Source organism: Abramis brama (genome assembly GCF_963993115.1).
Source record: "Abramis brama genome assembly, chromosome: 25".
Lineage (NCBI taxonomy): Eukaryota > Metazoa > Chordata > Actinopteri > Cypriniformes > Leuciscidae > Abramis > Abramis brama.
The window spans coordinates 9,796,078-9,819,992 of record NC_139987.1 but is presented as its reverse complement, the minus strand read 5'-3'; the positions used below and the strand labels follow the sequence as shown (position 1 = coordinate 9,819,992).

General features: G+C 37.2%; 2 protein-coding genes across 3 annotated transcripts; both read right to left on the bottom strand.

Moving 5' to 3' along the window:
- Positions 1-201: 201 nt before the first annotated feature.
- Positions 202-12,619, bottom strand: atp6v1b2 (ATPase H+ transporting V1 subunit B2). The gene is made up of 14 exons (XM_084104624.1): positions 12,410-12,619; positions 6,948-7,003; positions 6,755-6,853; positions 6,563-6,656; positions 6,404-6,481; positions 6,133-6,272; positions 5,573-5,674; positions 5,395-5,492; positions 5,015-5,138; positions 4,767-4,917; positions 4,591-4,673; positions 2,754-2,858; positions 1,933-2,062; positions 202-1,147 (listed from the first exon to the last, which is right to left on the bottom strand). Exons 1-14 carry the CDS (start codon positions 12,540-12,542, stop codon positions 1,011-1,013), a joined length of 1,530 nt encoding a protein of 509 aa, XP_083960750.1. The 5' UTR covers positions 12,543-12,619; the 3' UTR covers positions 202-1,010.
- Positions 12,620-13,874: 1,255 nt separating this feature from the next.
- vsig8a (V-set and immunoglobulin domain containing 8a) lies at positions 13,875-23,169 on the bottom strand. 2 transcript variants are annotated; one of them, XM_084104962.1, is made up of 10 exons: positions 23,094-23,169; positions 22,780-22,833; positions 20,154-20,256; positions 19,931-20,022; positions 18,672-18,841; positions 18,325-18,529; positions 17,656-17,808; positions 16,479-16,601; positions 16,252-16,390; positions 13,875-16,140 (listed from the first exon to the last, which is right to left on the bottom strand). In XM_084104962.1, the coding sequence occupies exons 3-10, from the start codon at positions 20,183-20,185 to the stop codon at positions 15,975-15,977; spliced, it is 1,080 nt and encodes a 359-aa protein (XP_083961088.1). In that variant the 5' UTR covers positions 20,186-20,256; positions 22,780-22,833; positions 23,094-23,169; the 3' UTR covers positions 13,875-15,974. The 2 variants fall into 2 exon arrangements, with proteins under 2 accessions (XP_083961088.1, XP_083961089.1); XM_084104963.1 differs by lacking the exon at positions 23,094-23,169 and having other exon boundaries at positions 22,780-22,951.
- Between the last annotated feature and the right edge of the window lie 746 nt (positions 23,170-23,915).

The following is a 23,915-nucleotide window of genomic DNA, read 5'->3' as shown; positions in this document are numbered from 1 at the left end:
CGTTACATGGACATGGTTAAGCAAAACTACAACATTTTTCAATGTCTTACAAAATGTGTTTGCACAATTGAGAACCACTGTGCTTTGTAAAGTCCCTAGTACCCTGTTGTGCAAATTTAATCGGTACCAAAATTGACATCAGTCAATCAGGATGTGCATTGCTGCAGTATTATATTTGATTACTTTCATCATGATCATTAATTTACACCACATCAAAGTTTATTTAATGAAGCAAGTGGTCACATACATATTTCCAATATAGTGTTCATGCATTAGGATAATCACTTCATTATGAATTCACTTGATATTACGCACTGTATCACAGTAAATATTTATGGCACCAAAATAAATTATAATAAATACATTTCTTACACAACTATAAATTACACATTTTTTATACAAAACATAAATTAACTAACAGTACAACAAAGCATGAAAAAAAATATTGCTCAGTGTTTGGATTTCTTCCTTTGATTTTATAGGGCCACTGTGCTTATCTATTCCCTTTTAATGCATTTTATGAACATATGGCTTCCTTTTATACTTTATGATACATATGTACTTATAGATATGTAGTGAATTCATTATAATGACAAATTCATAGAATACATTAAGCCATTATACATTAATCTTGGCACTTTTTTAAATAAATAAACATTGTTTTGTGACATACTAGTAGTTTGTCAGTTCTAAAATTTTCTAAAAAGTTGGCCTTTACATCATATACCACTTGGTCAGAACACTGTTTGACACACTGAGCAACACACAAAAGAACTTCCACACTATAGTGTAGCGACGATATTCATACAATATTTTCTTTACTACTTAGCAAAACTTTCACAATAAATAAATAAATACCAAGAGTAGCAATGAAAAACGACTTTGTAATCCATCAGTGTAGACTTGGTGTACTTGATTTGATCAGGGAGACTGAGTAACATCTAGACGTGTAGAAGACAGATTCATAGCTGATTGAAAGACAAAGTGATTGAACAAGGAAAAAAGCAAGACTAATGTTTGGAGTCTCGGGGATAAAACTCAGCCAGAGTGCTCTGAGGAATCCTCTTCAGCATCTCTTTGGGGAAGATTCTCAAGAGCTGCCAGCCAATGTCCAATGTTTCGAACACAGTTCGATTCTCATATGCACCTGTGATACAAAACATGTTAGGTTCATTCTGAAGTAATATATATATAGTACAGTCCATTGCCATTCACGGAATTTGATTGCATTTGATAAAAAAAGAAAAATTATACACTATTTTTTTCTTTTTCTTCTTTCTAAATGTCCTTTCACACCAAACTTGAATAATGTTGAAAAAAAAAGGATTTAGAATGCAAGCAATGCATTCCCAAAAAGCTATTCACACTGGGGTGAACATATGCGTGACAAAAAACTAAAGTTTTTGTTTCTTTGTACGGTGCTGAAACAGCATTGACAAATAAAGTTATAATCGTCGGATCATGACTGTAACCATTGCAGGCACACATATCAGTACATCTCAACGTGCCAATAAGCATAAAAAAAAGATTCAGAATTATTTGAAAGTAATAAAGATAGAAAATGCAAGCATTTGGTATAGTATTTCAAGTGTTTGGTTTGAAAGGGCCTTAAAGAAATAGTTTCCCCAAAAATAAAATTCTGTAATCATTCACTCATCTTCAAGTTTGTTCTGCTGAACACAAAAGAAGATATTTTGAAGAATGTGGGAAACCAAACAGTTGCTTGTCCCCATTGACTTCCAACCTATACCACATTTGGTTACTCACATTCTTCAAAATATCTTCTTTTGTGTTCAACAGAACATAGAAACTCAAACAGGTTTAGAACAACCCGAGGGTGAGTAAATTACAGAATATTTGTTTTTGGGTGAACTATCCCTTTAAAATAAGATTTTTACATCATTCCACAGGTGCCCTCCTGTTGTTACTTACCCTGGGCAATAAAGTTCTTCTCAAATTTCTGTAAGAACTCCAAGTACAACAAGTCATCCGATGTCAGTGCTTCTTCCCCAACCACGGCCTTCATTGCTTGCACATCTTTCCCGATAGCATAGCAAGCATACTGCAAAAGAGGAGATGCTTTGTCACAGACAAGTCAAATGTCCATACACAATTAACTCAAACCATTAGATAATTAAAATAAACATTTGCATGAAGAAAAAAACCCAACAACAATTATTTGTGAAAGAGACCAAGTGCTTTGGTCATAAATAATACAGGTGTTGTTCTTTCTTCGTTTCTTTACAATTTACAATACCATTCAAATGTTTGGGATATAAAGTTTATATATTTATTTTTTTAAATAATTTTTATTTATTTATTTAGCAAGGATGCATTAAACTGTTCAAAAGGTGGAAAAAGACTCTTCACAAAACATTTCTATTTCAAATAAATGCTGTTCTTTTCAAACATTCAATTCATCAAAGGATCCTGGAAAAACAGTTTTTAAAATTGATAATAATAATAAATGTTTCTTGAGCATCAAATCAGCACATTTCTGAAGGACCATGTGACACTTAAGTCTGGAGTAATGATGCTGTAAATTCAGATTTGTCATCACATAAACAAATTACAATTTATAATATTAAAATAGAAAACAGGCATTTTAAATGTAAATAATATTTCACAATTTTACTGTTTTACTGTATTTTGCATCAAATAAATGTAGTCTTGGTGAGTATAAGAGACTGTTTTCAAAAAAATATTACAAACCCCAAACTTCTGAACAGTAATGTATGTTCATCCATACTCACCAGCTGATTAGAAACATCTGAGTGGTCTTTGCGTGTCATTCCCTCGCCAATGGCTGATTTCATCAATCGAGACAAAGAAGGTAGTACATTGATAGGAGGATAGATCTGCATAGAAATATCAATAGTTGGAATAAAACAGCACATGAGACTTATTAAAGTGTTAGTTCACCCAAAAATTCAAACCACTCAATTCATATGGATTAGTTTTACAATCTCTTTATGAACTTTTTGAAGCGTCAAAGTGGTAGTTGCATAGCTGTCAATGGAGAGTACAGAAAGCTCTCAGATTTTAGTAAAAACATCTTCATTTGTGTTACTAAGATGAACGAAAGTCTTACGGGTCTGGAACGACATGAAGGTGAGTAAATGATGACAGAATTTTCATTATGGGTGAAGTATTCAACTAATGTTCACTAGGGTTGTGCCGATAGACGATAGTATCGTGTATCAATGATAGTCAGAGATATCGCTGCTGGCAGATGCCTTTGACGATATCAATACGATAATTAGCTCGTTTTCCCATTAATGTATTAAATCATTATTATTATTATTATTATTATGAAGCTAGTATTGTTATTAAATTAGGAACTACAATTAATTTGCCTTGCCTAAATTCATAACGACATCACCACAACCACACTTGCGATATCACCGACGCGCGTATGAGATCCATTCACAAATTGTAAAGAGTGCTTGTTTTAACAAACGCACCATTCTTATACAGAGCCAAGATGAAGACAGCATCGTTGTTCGTCAGTATTTTGTTTCCATAGCACATTAACAAAACATTTAATGACACTAATAACACTAAAAACAATACAATTACAAAATATTAATGATAATAATAATATCACTAAAATTATATAGGCCTAATAACAGTCTTTAGTTCACGAACACAGCACAACTCTGCCATCTGTGAAAATCAAAAGCAACTTCAAACACTTGTTTAACAAGTAATATTCTTCTAATTGTTTTACTGTCTAATGTAAGTCCACAAGAGAAATATTAAGCCAGTAAATTAAGATAGTTGCTATACTGTTATATCCATCGTCGTCTCTGAGAGAACGCGCCGTTAATGCAGCGAAAGCTCAGTCCGTTTCTGCTTTCATTTTCAGGGAATGAGCGCGTTTACGTGCACGTTATTAACTTGATTATGCTGAATAAACTGACAATGCATGTCATGTAAACACATTAACCCGTTTTCCTTTATCGGAGTCAAGTCATAAGTTTAAGTATAAACCGATCGACTTTTAGATTTTTGCCTTTGATTTCTCCTGGCATTTAAAACACATTAACCCGCGTTCTTTGGGCTTATTGAAGTGCGATATGTGAAGTGCATACAGACAGAGAGAGCACTGGTAGGAGGACATATATCACAAACTCCAACTCTTTCTTGACCTAAGAAATTATTAAAACGTGTTCCCATCTCGTGTACAGTACAGTCAAAATGCTGCATCTGTAACGGCATGAGAGGATAATGTGTGTCCGTAAATTTCCCGCTGACATGTTGAAATACTCTGAGTCAGATACAAGAAAGATTATAGGATCTTTTTTTACCTCACTATACCGGGAAATAACCTGATTTAGCCTATTAATAAACACTCCACCTTTGCTAAAAAAAAAAAAAAACAAACAAACAATTCTCATATATAAAACGAACTAATAAAACAAGCAAATTAACGAGTAAATAAGCAAGTTAATAATCAAATAATTAAGCACCGCCCCCCTCACGATAATATCGTGTATCGCCGATCTCACAGGCTGACGATAGGACGATATGAAAATGGAGCATATCGCCCAACACTGTTCACACTGTAAGCTTGTTTCCATCACTTACCTGTCTGTTATGAAGCTGTCTGTCCACATAAATTTGACCCTCAGTGATGTATCCAGTTAAATCCGGAATAGGATGGGTAATATCTGCAGATAATAATAAGCAAACCATTAAAGTAGTAAGCAAATCCTTTATGATGATATAAGGATTAAAAGATGAGTAGGTAGATGTTTGCTGACCATCGTTGGGCATAGTGAGGATTGGGATTTGGGTGATGGAGCCATTGCGTCCCTCCACACGTCCGGCCCTCTCGTATATCGTGGCCAGATCGGTGTACATGTAACCTGGGAAACCACGTCGTCCAGGAACCTCTTCTCTAGCCGCAGAGACCTTCAAGACCATGATAGAGTTTAATGCATAGCAATGAGTAGCAAGTTTAGAATTAATCCTAATGGCTGTCAGTATAAATTCACACATCATATCGTACCTCTCGTAAAGCCTCGGCATAAGAGCTCATGTCAGTCAATATGACCAGCACGTGTTTCTCACACTGGTAAGCCAGAAACTCAGCCGCGGTAAGTGCAAGCCGAGGGGTGATGATGCGTTCAATCCTGAAACAGGGAAATATAACTTTTTGGTCCAAGTTGCTCCCTTATCATTTACTCACGTTCATGTTGTTCCAAACAAGCATGTCATTTTTAAGGATCATACTTATTACTCTTCTTGAATTCATTTAGTTTTGGTCTACTTGGAATCATTTAGAACGCAAGTCATATAGAACGACATGAGGGTGAGTAAATGATGACAGAATTTTATTTTTGTGTGAACTATCCCTTTACTTTAAAGAATATTCGAGAGAATACTGACGTGGGATCATTGGCCAAATTTAAAAAGAGGCACACGTTGTCCATGGACCCGTTCTCTTCAAAATCAGACTTAAAAAATCTTGCAGTCTCCATGTTGACCTAAAGATACAACCAATGTTATGGTATGGTATGGATGCATATATTTAGATTGAAAACTTTTAATCCGAAGTGCTCCTCACCCCCATGGCAGCAAACACAATGGCAAAGTTGTCTTCACTGTAATCCATCACATCTTTGGATTTCTTCACCAATCCCGCCTGACGACAGATCTGTGCGGCAATCTGAAAAAAAAAAAAAAGAGAAAATCAAGGATCAATTGTTAGATAACTACATTAGACTTAAGTACTCAAGTTCTTAAATTAAAATTGGCATTTTTGGGTAAGGAGAAGCAGTCAAGAAACAGAAGTGGACAGCAGCGTGTAAGTGTATTTGTTTTTATTTCTCATTTGATTTAAGCACAGTTGTGGTTGCTAGAAAACATTGTTTTGTTTACTGTGTTTACTGGTAAACTGTGTTTACAATTTGTTCTCATGCAATGTCGTGTGGTTTTTCAGTTTCAGTCGGTTAAATGCTAAGGTAATGTTTCAGATACTACCAATAATGTTTCAGGCAGGTACATTTGAAATAGAAATCTTTTGTAACATTATAAATGTATTTAAGGTCACTTTAATGTATTGTATAAAAGTATTCATTTCTTTAAAGAACCACCCCAAAGAAGATGGACTGACAGCGGCCTCACCTCATTGTGGGGTAGACCAGCCGCAGAGAAAATGGGAATTTTTTGGCCTCTGGCAATACTGTTCATGCCATCAATGGCAGAGATGCCGGTCTGGATCATTTCCTCAGGATAAATACGGCACTGAGGATTAATCGGCTGACCTGCAGGAAGCAGGATGGAATTTGATGGTACATTTATCATCAATATAATAAACAAAACAAAACACTGATGACAATTTATGAGCATAACAGTTTATGTGGTGCGTCACAAAGACAGCCTCATTGAAATGTACCCATGATGTCTAAGTAGTCCTCCGCCAACACTGTAGGCCCTCGATCAATTGGCTTTCCTGATCCGTTGAACACACGACCTGTAACAGACTTCAAGTTTAACCAAATACACATAATAAAAAACATCACATGGCTTCAGAATGTCTCTTTGTTATTATTACCCAGCATATCCTCGGACACAGGTGTACGCAAAATGTCCCCTGTAAATTCACACGTGGTTTTTTTGGCATCAATACCAGATGTTCCTTCAAACACCTAAAAATGAAATAATGAGATGCTACAGATCAGATTACAAAATGGGGGGGTGGAAAAGAAAACATGTAGGTCTTTTTCAGAAGATGTTATTCCCTGACCTGAACCACAGCTTTGGAGCCTGTGACCTCCAGCACTTGTCCGCTCCTCTTGGTGCCATCAGGGAGAGTCAGATGGACAATCTCAGCATACCTGGGGAACTGCGGCAGGTAACCAGTTAACATGGCATCAAAAACATCAATGTAATCCAGTACTTTCCGAACAAATTAGCTGATGTTTGCAGAAATCCAATACCTTCACTTGATCCAAAATCACCAGGGGTCCATTAACACCAGCCACGGTTTTATACGCTGAGCACACAATAAACATGAATGTCACAACACAAGCGTGTTTTCATAGTCTAGATCAAATCACAAACACAACTAAGGGTTTTCTCTTAATTACACGAAGAAAATCTGCAAGCACTGCATTAAGGAAAACAAATACAGTAAAAAATAAAACACATCACCTGATAAAATATGACATCATGCTATGGTCAAAGTGTCTTAAAAAGAAAAATAAAGAAAACAAATGAGAGTGTGTCATTAATATTATATGAAAACATAAATAACAGATATAAATAACAAACATAAATAACAGAGATACTCAGAATAAGAAAAAAAACGGCATGATGCCTTAGCAATGGGTTATTCCTATCCTAACATTATTTATACATTTAAGAAATAATTAGATATTTTTATTTTTTAACTAAAACAACTTAAACTTGAGTAGGGAATGAACATGTTTAAATTTCATTTTTAAAGCTCCTTGTGTGTTTTGACCATCAATGCATCTGATGATGCTGTCATCTATGGCAAGCCAATTTAACATTATTCCTCACAACTATTTATATTTTTAGTACTTATTTAGCCTAATTTCTAGTAAAATAAAAATGAGTAACCAGTAGGTGTGTGCGATATTGACAAAAAATGGTATCTCAACATTTTCTGGGATTTTATTGATAACGAAGACGATATTTTGCTCAGTGTGTTTATTGTGTTGGCACCTCGTCAGGTTTAGAACTGCTGTGGACAGCTGACTCCTTAAGTCTTTGATATTGGTCTGTTTGCAGTACTGACAGAAATTATCTTTTCAAATAAGTTTAAATAGATTTTTACCTTTTATAGGCATTTTTACCTTTGTAAAAAAATGTTTAACCTAATTAAATGTATGCATCTTTTGTTGAATTCTTACATTTGATCAATAAATTCAATTAGAATAATGACGTGATGTCACCCGTAGGGTTTCCGAAGAGTATTTTTAAAGCCCAAAGTGGGCGGAGCCGGCCGTTGCCATCTTGGTAGCGTGTCACCATAAGTCACTCCCAGATAAACGAAAATGGGCAAAGAGGCGGGATTAGCTGAGCTGAAGTGATGGCTAACAGACAGCAAACAAACGGCTAGTAGTGACAGCAGCGGCAATCCGCCTGTCACTCAAGTGGCCACACCCTTAATTATGCAGAGCTTTAAGGCTTAATATAATTTAAACGGATGAGTTATAAAAAAAATTCACCCCCCTCACAGTTGTCATGAAGGGCAAAATTAGCTATATAGACCAAAACCACTTTTTGCACCAGGCTGTAAACATTTTTTTCTGCTGTAAAGTTGGGCATATTAACATGGGGGGTATATGGGATTGACTCTCTTTTGAAGCCTGTCTCTAGCGGCCAGTTGATGAACTGCAGTTTAAGTCACTTCCGTGTTGGATTCAAGAGAGAGAGCGGAAGATTGCCACTTGGCTTTTACCAGTCAAATGAAATCAGTATCAACAAAATGCATCTTTGCAACGCAAAGGAAACACAGAAGCTGCATCTGAAGTGGCATTCAGATGCATTTGCACAGACTGTTTGTCTGAATGTGAAATTAAAACCGCCAGTAGGTTGGTCACTGTTAATGAGTGAGTCATTGAGTTTCAAGTGATTCATTCGAACAGCTTATTCATTAAGGAACGAAGCATTTGACTGTCTTAATGAGTGAGTCCTTGAATCATTCATTCAAATGATTCGTTCATTCTGAATGGGGGCATTCTAAGGCCCTGTCCCAAATGGTGCACTTCATGAGGACTTTCGGTCTCGTGGACTTAAATTGTGCGTGCTCGCTGAGTCTACGAGTCCGTAGGCCGCCCCATTCAGCATTTTAACGCTTTAAAGTGTGCTCAGCAGCGCGAAGACCGCATAGATGCAGGCTCCACACACTTTAACTACCCAGGAATCCTTGCGAAAGGCGCACGGACAATTGTTGACATGGCTGAGAAGAAAATATTACGTTTTTTTATGACCTAGATGTACATTTTACCAGTTGTAACCTACAGTTTATACAAACATTATGGTCATCGAGCAGTGGTTGATGTCTCAAACATAATAATAGCGTGTTGAATAATACTATCGCATTATGATTCATTAAATAAATAGAACCGAATGTCAGGGCTTTACTGAGTCATATATAAACACAGTATGAATATTGAAACCTGTAAATTCATCTGAAACTCATGCACATTTTCATTATGTGTTAAAATTGTAATCTTAGTCCAAATGGATCATTATGTATTATTATGTACAACTGTATACATCATTTAAATAAGCATGATATATCTATTGTTTAATGCCCAGGTGATATGCATAATATCAAAATATAGAACTGTAAAATTAGGCTGTGTAGTTGACATGGAGATAAGACGTCGGAGCGCAAAAATGTGATTTCTCCTGTCCAACAACAACCAGGCCGTTATTTCCGGCGTGACGATCGAGTCTGTCCCAAAATACCTCTCAATGCGCCCTCATGGACTCGCACCAAGGGTCCTATAGGTCTGCACTACATGACGTCACCACAGTGTGGACTCTGAGGAAGTCCACAAGTCCGGAGTGCCATTTGGGACAGGGCCAAAGTGCATTTTAATAGACTAGATCATCCAGTGAAAGTGTGCACTCTAAATGTACAAGCGCACTAGTCTAACCCACTAGACTACATCACGTAGTGTTAGTGTATGCGTGCACTCTCTAGGTGTGTTTTTGAAAAGTGAGGGACATACTAATGTCAGATCGCACATCATTAAAACAACAATCACGATCGTAGACGGTATATATCACACACACTAGCAGGGGTTGAACAGACTAGTCGACTTCAGTGGTCTGCCATGATACATGAGCTTGACGTCGACAAGTCGCTGATCATTCATGGCCTAAAGAGGGCGCAACATGATAATAAATCTTTGAAGTCCACTTTTCGTTAAATTTTTTAGTTAAAATGACAAATAAATGCATACTCAGAGAGCGTTCCACAAGATATGTTTGATTACACCATCTGAATGCTCAAAATTGATCGCGTGAACCCGCTACATTCTGTTCAAATGCTCTGATAATAACAGCTTTGTAGGACTATACATTATTTGGATAACTGGTCAAAAATAATTATGTTAAATCTAAATTTTGTTGGATAGAACTGAATAAATAATAATATAGTGTTTTTTTTAAATTAATATATTTCCAGTCCAATTTTAGTGTTACTTTCAATAAAAGTGTGGTTATTTTGTTTGATTGTGTTGTATTTCTTAAAATCAGTTTTTGGCCAAGTGTATCCAGAATTTTCAGTTTCAACCAAGCGGCAACCTCCCCTTCTCTCTCTTGAAACCAACACGGAAGTGAGTTAAACTGCAATTCATTGACTGGCCGCTTGGGCTGGCTGCAGAAGTGAGTCAAATCTGTATCTCCCCCATTTTAAAATGATCAACTTTACAGCAGAAAAAAACATGTTTACAGCCTGGATCTCTATGTGGCTTTGGTCTATACAGCTAATTTTGCCCTTCATAACAACTGTGAGGGGGGTGCATTTTTTTATAACTCATCCGTTTAGTTGATTAATATTTAAATTTCTGCATTTAAGGGTGTGGCCACTTGAGTGACAGGTGGGTTGTCGCTGATGTCAATGCTAGCCGTTTGTCTGCTGTTACTAGCCGTCACTTCACCTCAGCAAATGTTGCTGCTGAACTTGCTTTCTCTGCAGTGTTTGTGCTTTTTTTCGGGATTATTTCATACAATTTAATACACCCATTACTTGGGTACAAAGCCCACGGCTTTTCCGTCGTTGTCGTCGAGTATCGTCCGAGAGAACAACCAGCGCTGTATTTCAGTTGTTTTCCTCTGTGAACATGCACTAATGGATGTCTGATAATTTCGTTGCTTTTTGGAGTTTTCAGATTTAAAAACGTCAGTAAAGGCTCGTTCGTTCTGCTCTCACGGAACAGATGGATTATAATATGCTCATGTACCGTCAGATGAAATCATGCAGGCGTCGGCGCTTTCTCCGTCCATGCAATAAATGCACATCCATGAATGAGTGCGGATTTTCTAGCGCATTTACTTGAACTTCATAGGCAACATATCTATGGTTTAACCCATTTGAGAGGCGGCCAAAATCAGAATTTAAAATGGACTGAATAAGCTCTCTACGAACTTGACGAGCGATGCCGCGCTGACGGACCATAGACTATAAAAAAGTGACTGACATGTATGCACATAAATCACTGTCACACTCACTCTCAGAGTAATATTAAGTTACTGCATAATACATTTTCAACTAGCAGAATAGTACAGAATCACGATACACAGTCTCACTTGTAGCCATGTCTTTTAACTATTATAATATTTCGAAGGGCAAAAACAGGAACTTTTAATTGGCTTTACATCATCAAGTGTCACTTTAGCACGAGGTACTGTGCAGTCGCAGACTTGGTACTGTCAGTAGCATAACCTTATAGCATTACCCAGAGCCGTTAACAGCCTGAGCTAACTCGATCACGTCGAGCTATTTGGGCGTGATTTCTCAGCCTCTTTGCCCATTTTCTGTTATCCGGGAGTGACGCAAGGCCAAGATGGCGACGGCCGGCTCCGCCCACTTTAGGCTTCAAAAATGATCTTCAGAAACCTACGGGTGACGCCACGGACACTACGTCCATATTTTTTTACAGTCTATGGTTTCAACCCAGAGTTTTCATTTTGGAGCACGATTAACAATTTTATTCTGTTGATGTCACTTTCAGTGTGAGCCTATTTTTTACTTGGTATTGTACATAATATAAAAATAAAATGTATAATAAAAAATAGACCCATATGATTTAATTTATTGATGTGAAAAATAATATTTCTATAATTACTAATATATATAATGTTATATAACTGAAATATAATTTTCCTTATTTGTATGGTAGCTATTCAGTAGGTAATAGTTGTTATATGTTATTCTGGAAGTAATGAAAAAAGAACTAGTAACACAAATACATACTAGTTGAGGAATAGTCTAAATGCTGAAACGGCTTGCCACTCCATCACGATGCAGATCCTACACGCATCAACCTAAATCCTGCATCATGTTGATTTATTAACAACTAATGTGATGAAAAACCAATCATTCATTTAATTTTTAAGATCATGCAATCAGAGGTAAACACTATGCATGAACAGAGAATATACCCTCTAACGTTAGTTAGTAACTGACCCTAGATTATTTACCTGACTGCATGTAACGCATTTATCATAAATGTACAACATCAGAAATGTTAAAATATTATAAGTCTACAGTTGAAAATAACATGATGATTAGCAGATTCATTGTAAGTTAAATACAAAGCACGTCATTTATTCGTTGCGCCATACACACATCATTTTATCGCTCTAGTGGGGTTCTGTTTGTAAGGGCCCTTCATAGTCAGCACTGGACACTCACTCAATCTCGGCTGAGAAATGTAGTCACGAGTCACGGCAAGAACATTTTCCCGGACGGCGACGTGTTTGGTCCCGGTAACCGCAGATGATATTTCGCTGACAGCTCCGCTCACCATTCCCCTAAGAGCCTTCATGATGACTATAATACTCAAAAATCACTACAGGTCTGAAGCTAAGCGTGACAACACGGCTGCACATGCGCAATAGTGCTTATGTGTTTCTCTCCCCTCCCCTTTTCAAAATCGACGCAGTGGACGATGACGCCCTCTAGAGGTGTATGAGTGGTTGATACGATAACCCATGATGGTATAATAACAGATATTTTATTACATTTCTCTAGATATTACAATATATTATTAGAATAACAATGTGAGTAAAATGTTTAACTGAAAATTCTGAAAAAAATATATATATATTCCCCTTTTACTTTAACAGCACTTTAGCGGCACAAACCTTTTTTTTTATTTTGTATATGTTCTCCAACATGATTTGAAAATGATCCAAAGCATCTTGTGCTTCAGTGGAAGCAAAAACAATAAAACATCTGTACAAAGCTCTCGTGCTCATTGTCAAAATTGTTTCTTTTTTTGTGTGTGTGTGTGACCTAGAAATAAAGTAGAATGTTAAATATTTATTTTTAAGTCATATTGTCTCTTTTTTAAACCACTTCCAGATTTAAAATATATTTTGAAGCCCAGATTTTAAATATAGTCTCAGACACTACTGAACTTCCTGTAAAATTAGTTTAAATTATTATTTTTTTTATAGTTATTGTAAAATTATTAGTCAAGTGGTGTTTATGACTGCATATTAATTTAGATACTACATAAAATATGTACAAAAGTCAACAGCTTAAAAATACTTTCATTCATATCTTAACCAAAAATCTTGATTTTTAAAAACGTTAATATCTGTTATTTGTCAAAAAATTGATCTTCATTTTATACAATGCAAATTTTAGTTTTATTTTATACAATACCTTTTATTCTCAAATTTAACATACAAGTAATTGCTTAAAATTCCTAGTTCAGTTTAAACCTTTTATAACATTAACCTTTCAGTATAACATCTGCAAATCTTAATAGTACAAACAGAACTATTTTGATTGCACTTTATTTGACAGTACGTGCACTTACGTGTACTTACAGTATACTTACCGTACTGGGTAATAGGTCACTACATGGTTTAAGGTTAGGTTAAGGGGTAGGTAGGTTGTACTTAGTTATTACACAGTTATTGTACAGTAATTACTATAGTAAGTACATAGTATGTATGGAGAACAGGACTGTAAAATAAAGTGCTACCATTATTTTTTTATGGGCAAAAACAAAGACATCCTTCTTGTAAAAACAAAACAAAAAATAACTATCATTCAAATGCATTTCAGTAACATCTTTAGGACAAATAAGTGGAGATAAAAAGATTAAAAAACACAGAAAAAAAAGAAAGAAAGAAAATCAATAATGGATGCTTCACAAATTTTTTTTATTTAGGCCTTAAGAGCTCTACCAATATCATCTTACATGAGATCTGGTTTTGCATCACTAATCTGAAGAATAATGTATCATTCTCTCATATTAAACTTTATTACATTGAATGTTACACAATTACAAGACATAACATTTTGGTTCCATATTGTATCTTGACAGAAAGAAATGGGGTTCTACATAGAACCCAAGGATTCTTGACTCAATTCTAAAGAACAGTTTATGCCAAAAAGGTTCTATATAAGGATAAATATTGTAAATGATTGCATAGTACTTTCATGTTTAACAGGTTATTTAATTTCTTTCCTGTGATAAAGTGTGTTTTAATTCATAACATTTTATTAAAATAAAAATGAATTAAAACAAAATGAATTTAATTAAATCTAAATCCATAAAATGATCCCATGATGGGAACCCCTAAAAGGTTATAATAAAGAATCCTTTAAGGTTCTATATAGAACCTTTTCTTCTAAGAATGAAATAAAAGGTAACCTGAGTCAATATACATAATCAATCCTTCTTCCAAAATGTGTTTTCGTCTTGCCTTATTCACTATGGTCTATTATAAGTCTATTATAAGTGTTTAAATTTTAGACTTGGCAGGATGGTTTTCGCTGGAAATTGCATACATACGACACTCGCCCTTTCTTGTCTCGTCATATCCGAAAAATTGCTCCTGCTACTATGGGTGCTGTCTCAACCTGAAGGCTGAGTCCTAGTAAGGCTGCATATCTTGGCTACCACGTCATCAAGCTCCGTCTCAATTTAAAGGACCCATGGAAGGCAGCCTTTGTTTTGTGTCCTTTGGATAATAATAATAATAGCGCTTTTCTCTGCACTCAATGCACTTTACATAGAAGGGGGGAATCTCCTCAACCACCACCAATGTGCAGCATCCACCTGGATGATGTGATGGCAGCCATATTGTGCCAGAGCGCCCACCACACACCAGCTTATTGGTGGAGAGGAGACAGAGAACAGTGTCCTCAAGTGTATCCTTTACGTCTTTCAATCACCCACAATCCTGTGCGCACATTCCAATTCATGAAAAAGAACTGACAGAAAACGAGTCATACATGTTATCTTTTGTTTTGGCGTAAATTAATCAGGTTTAGTGGCAAATTAAGCCACTGGGAGACCACAGACGGTTGTCATTCACTGTATTGCATTAATAGAAAGCCAGTTCATTTAAAGATTTTTAATAAAAAGTTTTAATTGTATTTTCATGCCGTGACTGTAGGGGGCGATAACATGTGTGACGCAGCCATGTGCACTTACTAAACCATCTCATTCTAGATTTTAATGCTGAGGAGGACTCTAGCCAGTGTTTTCCTACGGAATTAGGCTACTTTTACACCGTTGCTGCTGGTAGTTTTTGAAGAAACATAATCTTTACCCCCAGAACACGTTTTCACGGGGACGCGATTGGGCTAGTTTTGTCCGTTATTGGGCTAGTTTTTATAAGCAATACGGCGGGCATTGTTGAGCAGACCTGGCAACCCTGACTCTAGCCTACAAGCCTCAAAAGGACTGGATTAAGAAGGAGAAGCACTCGTTTCCGTTTGAGAAGCACTCGTGTATGGTGTGGGAGTGGCATAGGTTCGTTGTCATAATTAGCGAGAAAGCTTGTCTTGGAGCTGCTAAATCTCGAACCTCTGGGGAATCACCCATTAAAAAAAAAAAAAAAAAGAAGCCAAACAGAGGAGAGTCTGCCGGCAAAAAGAGAACGTGACAGAGTTCGTAATAAAACAAGAATCAACATTGGCTTGGCTTTTTGGAGACTATGAGAACGAGGGATTTGAAATGTTGTAAAAGTGACACAGAGATGGCGTTTTTATCACTCAACAGGCGAGTAAGGTATTTTATTGAACAGAAAAACTGCCATATGTAGCTCTCTAACAGTTCATTGTAAAGCATTTTCTATTGTGAATGGTCATATTCACCTGAAGCACAACCAAAACAATGTTCTTCCGCAAAATGCGTCCATTTTTGTTTTTTAACCACTACAGAGCAAAAACTTACATATTGTACCTTTAACTGTAAACCAATGGCAATCTACAGTACAATAAGTATGACTCCTCATACAGCATAGCCAAATCTGCTGTCATACTTTGCAGTGCTGTAGCTGGTGTTAGTAGAGGTTGGATGCTCAGTTTGGATTTGGCCCACCTGGCTGTAGGCCACACCTGAACGGAAGCTGGAGATTCGGCTGGTAGGACGGCTCTCAGGTGCAGGAGCATCCTCTCTTTAAAGACAGAAAGAAAACAGAGCCAGAATGTCTTGTTATCATCATCAAAGTTCACATGATTGAAGGAAATGGAGGGATTCGTGGAGGAAAATGGAGGGGTCTTATTACCTAATCTCATTGGAGAACTCTTTCTCCTGTCGATTCCTGTTACATCTGAAGACGAGAAGCCATATAATGAGCAGGACGATCATGATGAGGAGTAAACACCCAACAACGGTGCCTGTGATGACCCCCGCTCTGTTAGGAGCTGTGAAAGATTATGATTATTAAGACTGACCATTATGAATAATCAGTTAGCATCAAATCACTGGAGTGTGTCTAAGCGCTTCACATACGCTTCACAGCTTGAAGGTGAAGCCGACAGCTCTCTTTCCCGACAGAATTGGAAACTTCGCAGGAATAGACACCGGAGTGGCTTACGGAGTGGTTACTGATTAGAAGTTCTCCTGTGAGGGAGTCTAATGTATAGAGAGAAAGAAAAACATGCATTAAATCTCATTAATTACTCATTGACTCAATAATTTGCACCACTTTATATTAACATACAGGAGGAAAAGAAAAGATTTTAGACAGATTTATTTTAATCTGTCTAAAATCTTTTCTTTTCCTCCTGTATGTTAATATAAAGTGGTGCAAATCCTCCACAGAAATTAATTGACAAAACATCCCTTTCTAGCCATTTTGGAATGTATCAATTGGAAAATGTATTAAAAAACAATTTAATATATATGTATATAGACAATGCAATCTCATATATATATATATATATATATATATATAAAATAAAATAAAATACATAATAATAATAACAATAATGACAATTAAACTTTCTTTCTAACTAAATTTATTTAATGCTCTCTAAGGATTTTATTTAATAATAAAATAACTGTTAGGTTTTTCTCACATCTGATTTGCTTTTATTATCAATTAATTTACTTAAAACACTTTAACAATGCTTGAAATCAATATATTATATAAGTCTCATCACCTCACTTTTGCATACATTTTTTTTAAAACTTCTGCACACTTTTAAAAATAAAGGTTTAAAAAAAATTATTTTTCCACAGCAATGCAATAGAAGAACAATTCTTGACTTCCCAATTCTTGACTTCCCAAAGAACATTTTGGTCATCAGTTCATAAAATAACCATTTTCTAAAAGAACATAAAAAAATAAATAAAAAAAACTTTTCCACTATAAATAACCTTTTTGTGGAATGGAAAGTTTCCATGGAAGTTAAAGGTTCTTTATGGAACCATAAATGTCAGTAAATAACCTTTATTTTTAAGGGTGTATTGGGCATAAATCAAATAAATTAAATAAACCATACAGTAAATTGTATTGGCTCCACATTCTTTTGCAAAGCCATCATTTATATATCAAAATAAAAGACGTCATTTAGCTATCAAAGTGATGGTTTGCATACTATTTTATGGAGTCAAAACTGTTTAGAATAACTGATGGAAAAGCAGCATTTCATTACAATACGTTACCACCAGAGGTAGCACTAACTCTGAATGGCGTCTGGAGGAATGGAACCTCCGCTCTCTCTCCTCCATGAATACAGCAGAGGTACAGAGCCTTGATCCGATCTGCAGCGGAGAGATGCTGTCTCACCCACAGCTTCACCGGCATCAACCCAACACTTCGGCACGGACGGCCTCACTACCACACAGAGAGAGCTGTATTTAATCAATGGGAAATACATCATGCTAAAATAATCTGTCATATACTGTGGCTCATATTAATGAGGTTGCTTGCAAGTAGCAGCAGCATGAATTACGTGACCAGCAACATATTTCTGCTTCAAATACTGTGCGTAGTTAACAGTGAGTGGTGGTTTCAGACATTATTTTATTAAAGTGCATTTGTCAGTGCTGCACTAATACTGACTCTTATTCTGCCTGACAGAAAGAAAAGCTCGTAACCTACTGAAGGTGGAGCGTTTTGACCAATCAGATGAAAGCAAATGAAATATCGAACCCATAAACCGATTTGTAAACCACAAACGAAAAATCCCGCCCTACATTTTTTCTTGCTCGAGAAGCCGTTTCACTCGGATATACGTAACAATAGGGAAGAAAAGATCATGGCAGCAACTTCTGTTTCAAAGGCGTCTTTAAAGATTCCTCATAGAAACGATCTGTGTAGTATTCAAATACTGGAAATACATGACATTACCCATCACAATCAGAGATATTTTCCGACTGTCCACCCCAGGTGCCTTTTTAACTTTGCACTGATACGTTCCAGCATGACTGACCATCAGCGAGGCGATAGATAGAGATGCATCTCCCTGGGCAGGGTCTACAGCTGTGAAGTCCACACCTTTCATTAAAGCAGGGTCACCATGGGTATATCTCCTTCCACCTGTATATGATATGATCTAATAGACAACAGATTTAAATAACAGTTCAAGTTGATAGTTGTTTTTCAACACATATACATAAATCACCAGTAAGAGTCTGGTCAAAGCAGTGCCTAAGGAGATTATATCATTTCACTGATATAAGCAGAGCCTTACGCACCATCTGGTCTTTTTTTGTAGTGTCTGGACTGACAACTGACCACTCAATGTCAAGCTCGCCGATGTCTGCTGGACTTGACGTGTAGGTGCAGTCTAGTGTAACAGGTTCCCCTTGAGCCATCTGCATAGTCTGTGGTCCACTGGAGGTCACTTTCATCGCTACTGACACATCTGCAAAAGATTGATGTGCATCTACTTACAAGATTCTCTGAAGAGATGTTTAGTCATGACGTCAATGACTATACCAACCTAGAAGGCTTATTGATATCAGCTTCTCTTCATTTTTAATGGGATTTTAGAACAGTATTTTTTTATTTATGAGTAAAAAGGCTGCTTAACTACTTGAAGAAATGTTCATGTTTTGTTAAATATTATTAATATGAAAACCAAAATCCGCCAAATTTACATTTGGTAAAACATAATTATGAGATAAAAAGTCATTATTATGACATACATAATTATGAGATAAAGATCAAAAGATGAGATAAAGATCGAAAGATAAAATTTCATAATCATGACAAGTCAAACTTACAAGATGTAAGGTCATTATTATGTCATAGAAGATGGAATTATGCAACTTGTTATCAACTTAGCACACAATGGTTCCAGAGTTCATATTTTAGGTATGACTGTGTATTTTTTGTTGTAGAACATGACTTTATTTTACACATTAATTGAAAACTACTATTCTAATTTCAGAGGGAATCCATGGACTGAAAACTCTGTCATTTTAGAACTACAAACTGAATACAAATGTTTTCAGACTGTAAATATAGAATTTGCTCAACAAACTACAAAGACACTTTTGTTTGAACTATGATATATTAAAGCTTCAAATCTAATTGAAAATTAAATAAGTTATGAGAATAACTAGTCTTTTTAATTATTCTGTTCTTTCTAGGTCATTCAGCTTTTTTTTCCTTTGTCATTTAAAGTCTAAGGATGATTATTTTCAATTAGCCTGTAATTCCAAAAATCCTGGTTTCATACTGAAGTTCCATCCTGGTGCTCCCTCATAAATGATTCATATGGGCTCATATAATGAAACTCTCCAAATGACTAATATCTGGAATTTGTCCAGATGCTTGTGAATAAATCCCATCATACATCCATGACTTGGATGAAGGAAAACTTTCAGGCCTAATTGAAGAATTTTAGCAGGGTTGTGAGCAGAATGCCATATTATCTGGTCTAGTAGCTACAAATTGTGCTGGAAATCAAGTCTGAAAGTACAATACATTTTTTTGCAAAGAAACTTACTTGCTTTGAGAAACACGGTGAGCGCAGTCAGTATCACAAATGAGGACAACGGGGACAAACTTCTTCGTCTAACACAAGGCCGTTTTAGACATCTGTGAGAGATGAAAGTAAAAAGAGAGTGAAAGCTAGAGGAGAGGATCATGACTGAAAGAAGTTTGAGGAAGATAATGAGCATGTCTTGCTGGGTACCATATTTTGAACATTCATTTCTTACATACAGTACCTTGTGTTGCAGCAGCAGTTTTGTACATTCATGTTTGGGCACCCTTTTTTGTGCCACTTCCTCCCATTCAGCTGAGTGAAGTTTTTAAGACACAAGCTTAAGCCTAAAAATGAAAAGAGACTGCAAAATATTTTACACCAGTAATTTGTTCGGTCTTAGTTTGCTATTTTGGTAACACTTTACAATAACGTCCCATTAGTTAACATTAGTTTATGGATTAACTAACATTAACTAAAAAATAAGTAAGACATTTGTTTCTGTCACGAGTGGTTGCAGGAAGGGAGATGAAGATGAAGATGAAGATGAAGATTAAGTTCCAACACGTAATTAATTAGATAACATGACAACACGAAGGGTAAACATAGACATGATAATGAACGTAGACATGATAATGAATGTGAGGGACCATAGCAAACACAAATGAGGATGATTAATAGAACACAGTTGACACAAATAAACTAATAACGAGGAGCGGGAAAACTGAACAAAGGAGCACATGATGGGAATGAAAACAAACTAAAAGTCCATTATAAAGAAACTAAATTGAACATAATGGTGACAGAACGCCCCCCTCCCAGTAGACGCGACCTTGCACCGTAGTAGCAGAGGTGAGGGAGGGGGTGGACAAGGAGGTGGCGAAGGAGTGGTGACAGGAGACGTTGACAGAGGATTGATGTGAGGATGACGATCCCCTGGTGGCGATGATGGCAGTAGTTCACAGGCACAGACCCAGAGCTACCCAGTGCCGACAGCCCACGGCGGAGTCGAGGGAGGGAGGAGCCAAGGTGGTGTAGTGGTTGACGACAGCTGGGGGACGACCGCGGGAGACGTGGTCGATGGATCCACAAGAGCAGACGGAGAGACGATGGAATCGAGCGACATCACTGGCTATGCAGACCAAGGCGATGCCACGGCGACGAACGTCTGAGGCGGAGCCAGAGAACCCGAGGGCTGAGGTGGAGCCGGTGTGATGGAGGACAGAGGCGACGCCGAGGGGAAGGAGGAACTTGCGGCAGCCGTAAGGGTGGAGGGACGGAGTGCAGTGGACGGTCTGCAAGTCCGTCGTGGAAGTGGTGTGACGACTGACCAAGGGGGAGCCGGCAGGATGAGGGAACCCGGTGGAGCCGAAGGTGGGATGAGTCAAGACGGAGCCAACAGGTCGAGATGGAGAGAAGAGATCCGAGGCCAGAGGCAAAGCCGCAGGATCCTCTCGCACTGACGCTGCTGGTGGTAACACGACCTGCAGCTCGACGTCATAGCAGGGCTTCCACGGAGACGGTGCAGGGCTGCTGATATCCGGCAGTGGCGGGGCTGGAGGACTGGCTGAGCTTCACGGTGATGGCAGAAGAAATCTTGACAGAATGATGGTGAGTATGACACAGTCTATGTAGGACGATGAAAATAATAGTTCATAGTTTATACAGTCAATGGTACTGTTCCAAAACAGCAATGATGAAGGTTCCAGGTGGGATAGGGTGGGAGTCGATAATTCCTCATTGAAGTCAATCAGCCAGTCCTCATCGTCTGTAGTCACGACTATCTCGTCCGCTGATGTCGTGGGCTCAAGCCCCTGGTCAGACTCATGATGGAGCTCCACTTCTGGGGCGAGGGTCAGCTCTGTCCTCTTCTCCTCGGGCTCTGGCTGATGCATCGCGGCGGGGGGTAGCTCTCTATCTGCGGGGGGAATTCGCCACACAAATTCTCCGCGGTCGATGGTGGTGATTCGGGCTCTGGGTCTGGCTGTGTTCTGGATCGGGGAAGTATGATCTCCAGACACTGGATGATTGCTTCTTTCCAGTTCAGACCGGTAGTGGGAGGTCAACTGGATGATGATAGTTCGCCCCAATCCAGAACAGTGACTTCAGGGTCTCGTCGTCGAAGGGGCAGGTGATGGCGAGACGGAAAAACTCATCTGAGAAGGACAAAAAATGAGCCACGGTCGCAAACTTCGCTGCGTAATCTAGACATAGTCTTCTGTTACGGGTGGTTGCAGGAAGGGAGATGAAGATGAAGATTAAGTTCCAACATGTAATTTAATGAAGATAACACGGAAGGTAAACAGACAGGCAGGGCAACACATGTTAAAAGCAACGTAGACCGAACAGAGAATGAATGTGAGGGACCAACTCCTGAGCAAACACAAACAAGGATGATTGAAGTCATTTCAACTTAAATTACATTAAACTGGCATAACAAAATTATTGTATAACTTATAAAATAAAGTTGAAAATTGCTTAACTTATTTTGATGAGTTAAAGTAATGTAAAACATATGTTGTCATGACTTACTGATCATTTCATTTTTTTACAGTGTACAGTATATGTTGAAGTTAACATCAACTAAGATTAAGAAAGGATTTGTTTTATTGTTTGTTCATGTAAACTAATGCAGTTAACTAATGTTAACAAACGGAACCTTGTAAAGTGTTACTATTTTATTTTAAGCATTAAATGATTTTTAGTGTCACTTTACTAGCGAATGTCCACAAAATGTCCCAAAATTAGTAATTCCCACTTGTTATAAAGCAATTCAATGGTAGTCTATAATTACAATGCATACAAATAGAAAAAATAGGACACAAAACCTGGAAAATATTACACTGTATCAAAAAATAAAAAATACGCACCTGTTGTGACCCGAGGACATTCACAGAGTGAAAAATTTCTTATCTACTTCCCTACTGAGAGAGAAAAAACACATCTTTGTTGTTTTTCTTTTTGTAACGCACTCCATTCTTCCTCCTACACTATTTTGAGAGCCTGTTACCTCATTGTTCACCAAAATCTATCCTGCACCATGCATTATACAACACAACACGGAACATTTTGACTGCTTTTATGCTGATCGACTGGAATAACTGGTTCCTCTGCATGAATGTTCATCTGAGCAGGAAAATAGGCCATGAAAACAGATAAAATGGAATTATTTATAGAAACTTACAGATGGAGGGCCAGTTCATCTCTGTGCTTTAGTCCTCATGCACGTCACCTTCTGAATGGCTTCACTGTGAGACAACAAGTCACTTCTGGTATCAAGTGAAGGTGGTGCCATGGTGATATGGTCCACGGAGACTGGTCTCAGGTGACAACTGGTTACTCCACTCAGAAAAACAAAGGGCACAGTAATAAGTTATTATAACGATTCAGTATACACATGCCGGGCATTTTTTTTATTTTATCGAAAATAAACAGTTTTTCTTTTCTTGCTATGCCTTTTCACCAAGCTATGCAGTGGAAGTCCATCTAAAGGTGGTTCTTTCACAATGAACAGTGAGGCTCCACACATCTTCATGAATAGGCCACTGCAACCTTATCTTTAAGAAATGCACATGCTTGAATATAATGAGAACCATTAACATAATTGAAACGGAGAACGATTACTTGCATTAAGAAATATGTGAGGCTGTGATAGTCAACAGATGGCAGTTAAGCAATTCAGAAAGACAGGTGGGAAATGAAATGTTTCCTAAAGAAATACTAACCAAAAAAGAAATGGTTAGCAGACTATCCATACAGTTAAAATGCATACAATATATTATAGCAAATATGAGCACATATGGTTTCACAATAGCACATGAGAATGAGATCACAACATGACCTGATCACAACTTTTTCTTTCGTTTCCATGAAACGCTAAATCCTACTTTCTAGAACTACATTTCTGAACAAATGTTCTGCATGTCTCATGTCCAGATCAACTAATGCTCAAATTATTATTCAACATGATAAAGCTACATGTATTTTAAATATTACACTTACAATG

What these genes read in the sequence shown, in the direction of transcription:
- atp6v1b2 (XM_084104624.1), bottom strand. Translation starts at nt 12,542, where the DNA reads ATGAAGGCTCTTAGGGGAATGGTGAGCGGAGCTGTCAGCGAAATATCA. An exon ending in TGTGTCCGAGGATATGCTGG is followed by an intron (nt 6,482 to 6,562) that starts GTAATAATAACA and finishes AGTCTGTTACAG; the next exon opens with GTCGTGTGTTCAACGGATCA. An exon ending in CAGATGTTTCTAATCAGCTG is followed by an intron (nt 2,063 to 2,753) that starts GTGAGTATGGAT and finishes CCTCTTTTGCAG; the next exon opens with TATGCTTGCTATGCTATCGG.
- vsig8a (XM_084104962.1), bottom strand. Translation starts at nt 20,185, where the DNA reads ATGAATGTACAAAACTGCTGCTGCAACACAAG. An exon ending in AACTGCTGCTGCAACACAAG is followed by an intron (nt 20,023 to 20,153) that starts GTACTGTATGTA and finishes CATCTCTCACAG; the next exon opens with ATGTCTAAAACGGCCTTGTG. An exon ending in CTACAAAAAAAGACCAGATG is followed by an intron (nt 18,530 to 18,671) that starts GTGCGTAAGGCT and finishes GTTGTCTATTAG; the next exon opens with ATCATATCATATACAGGTGG.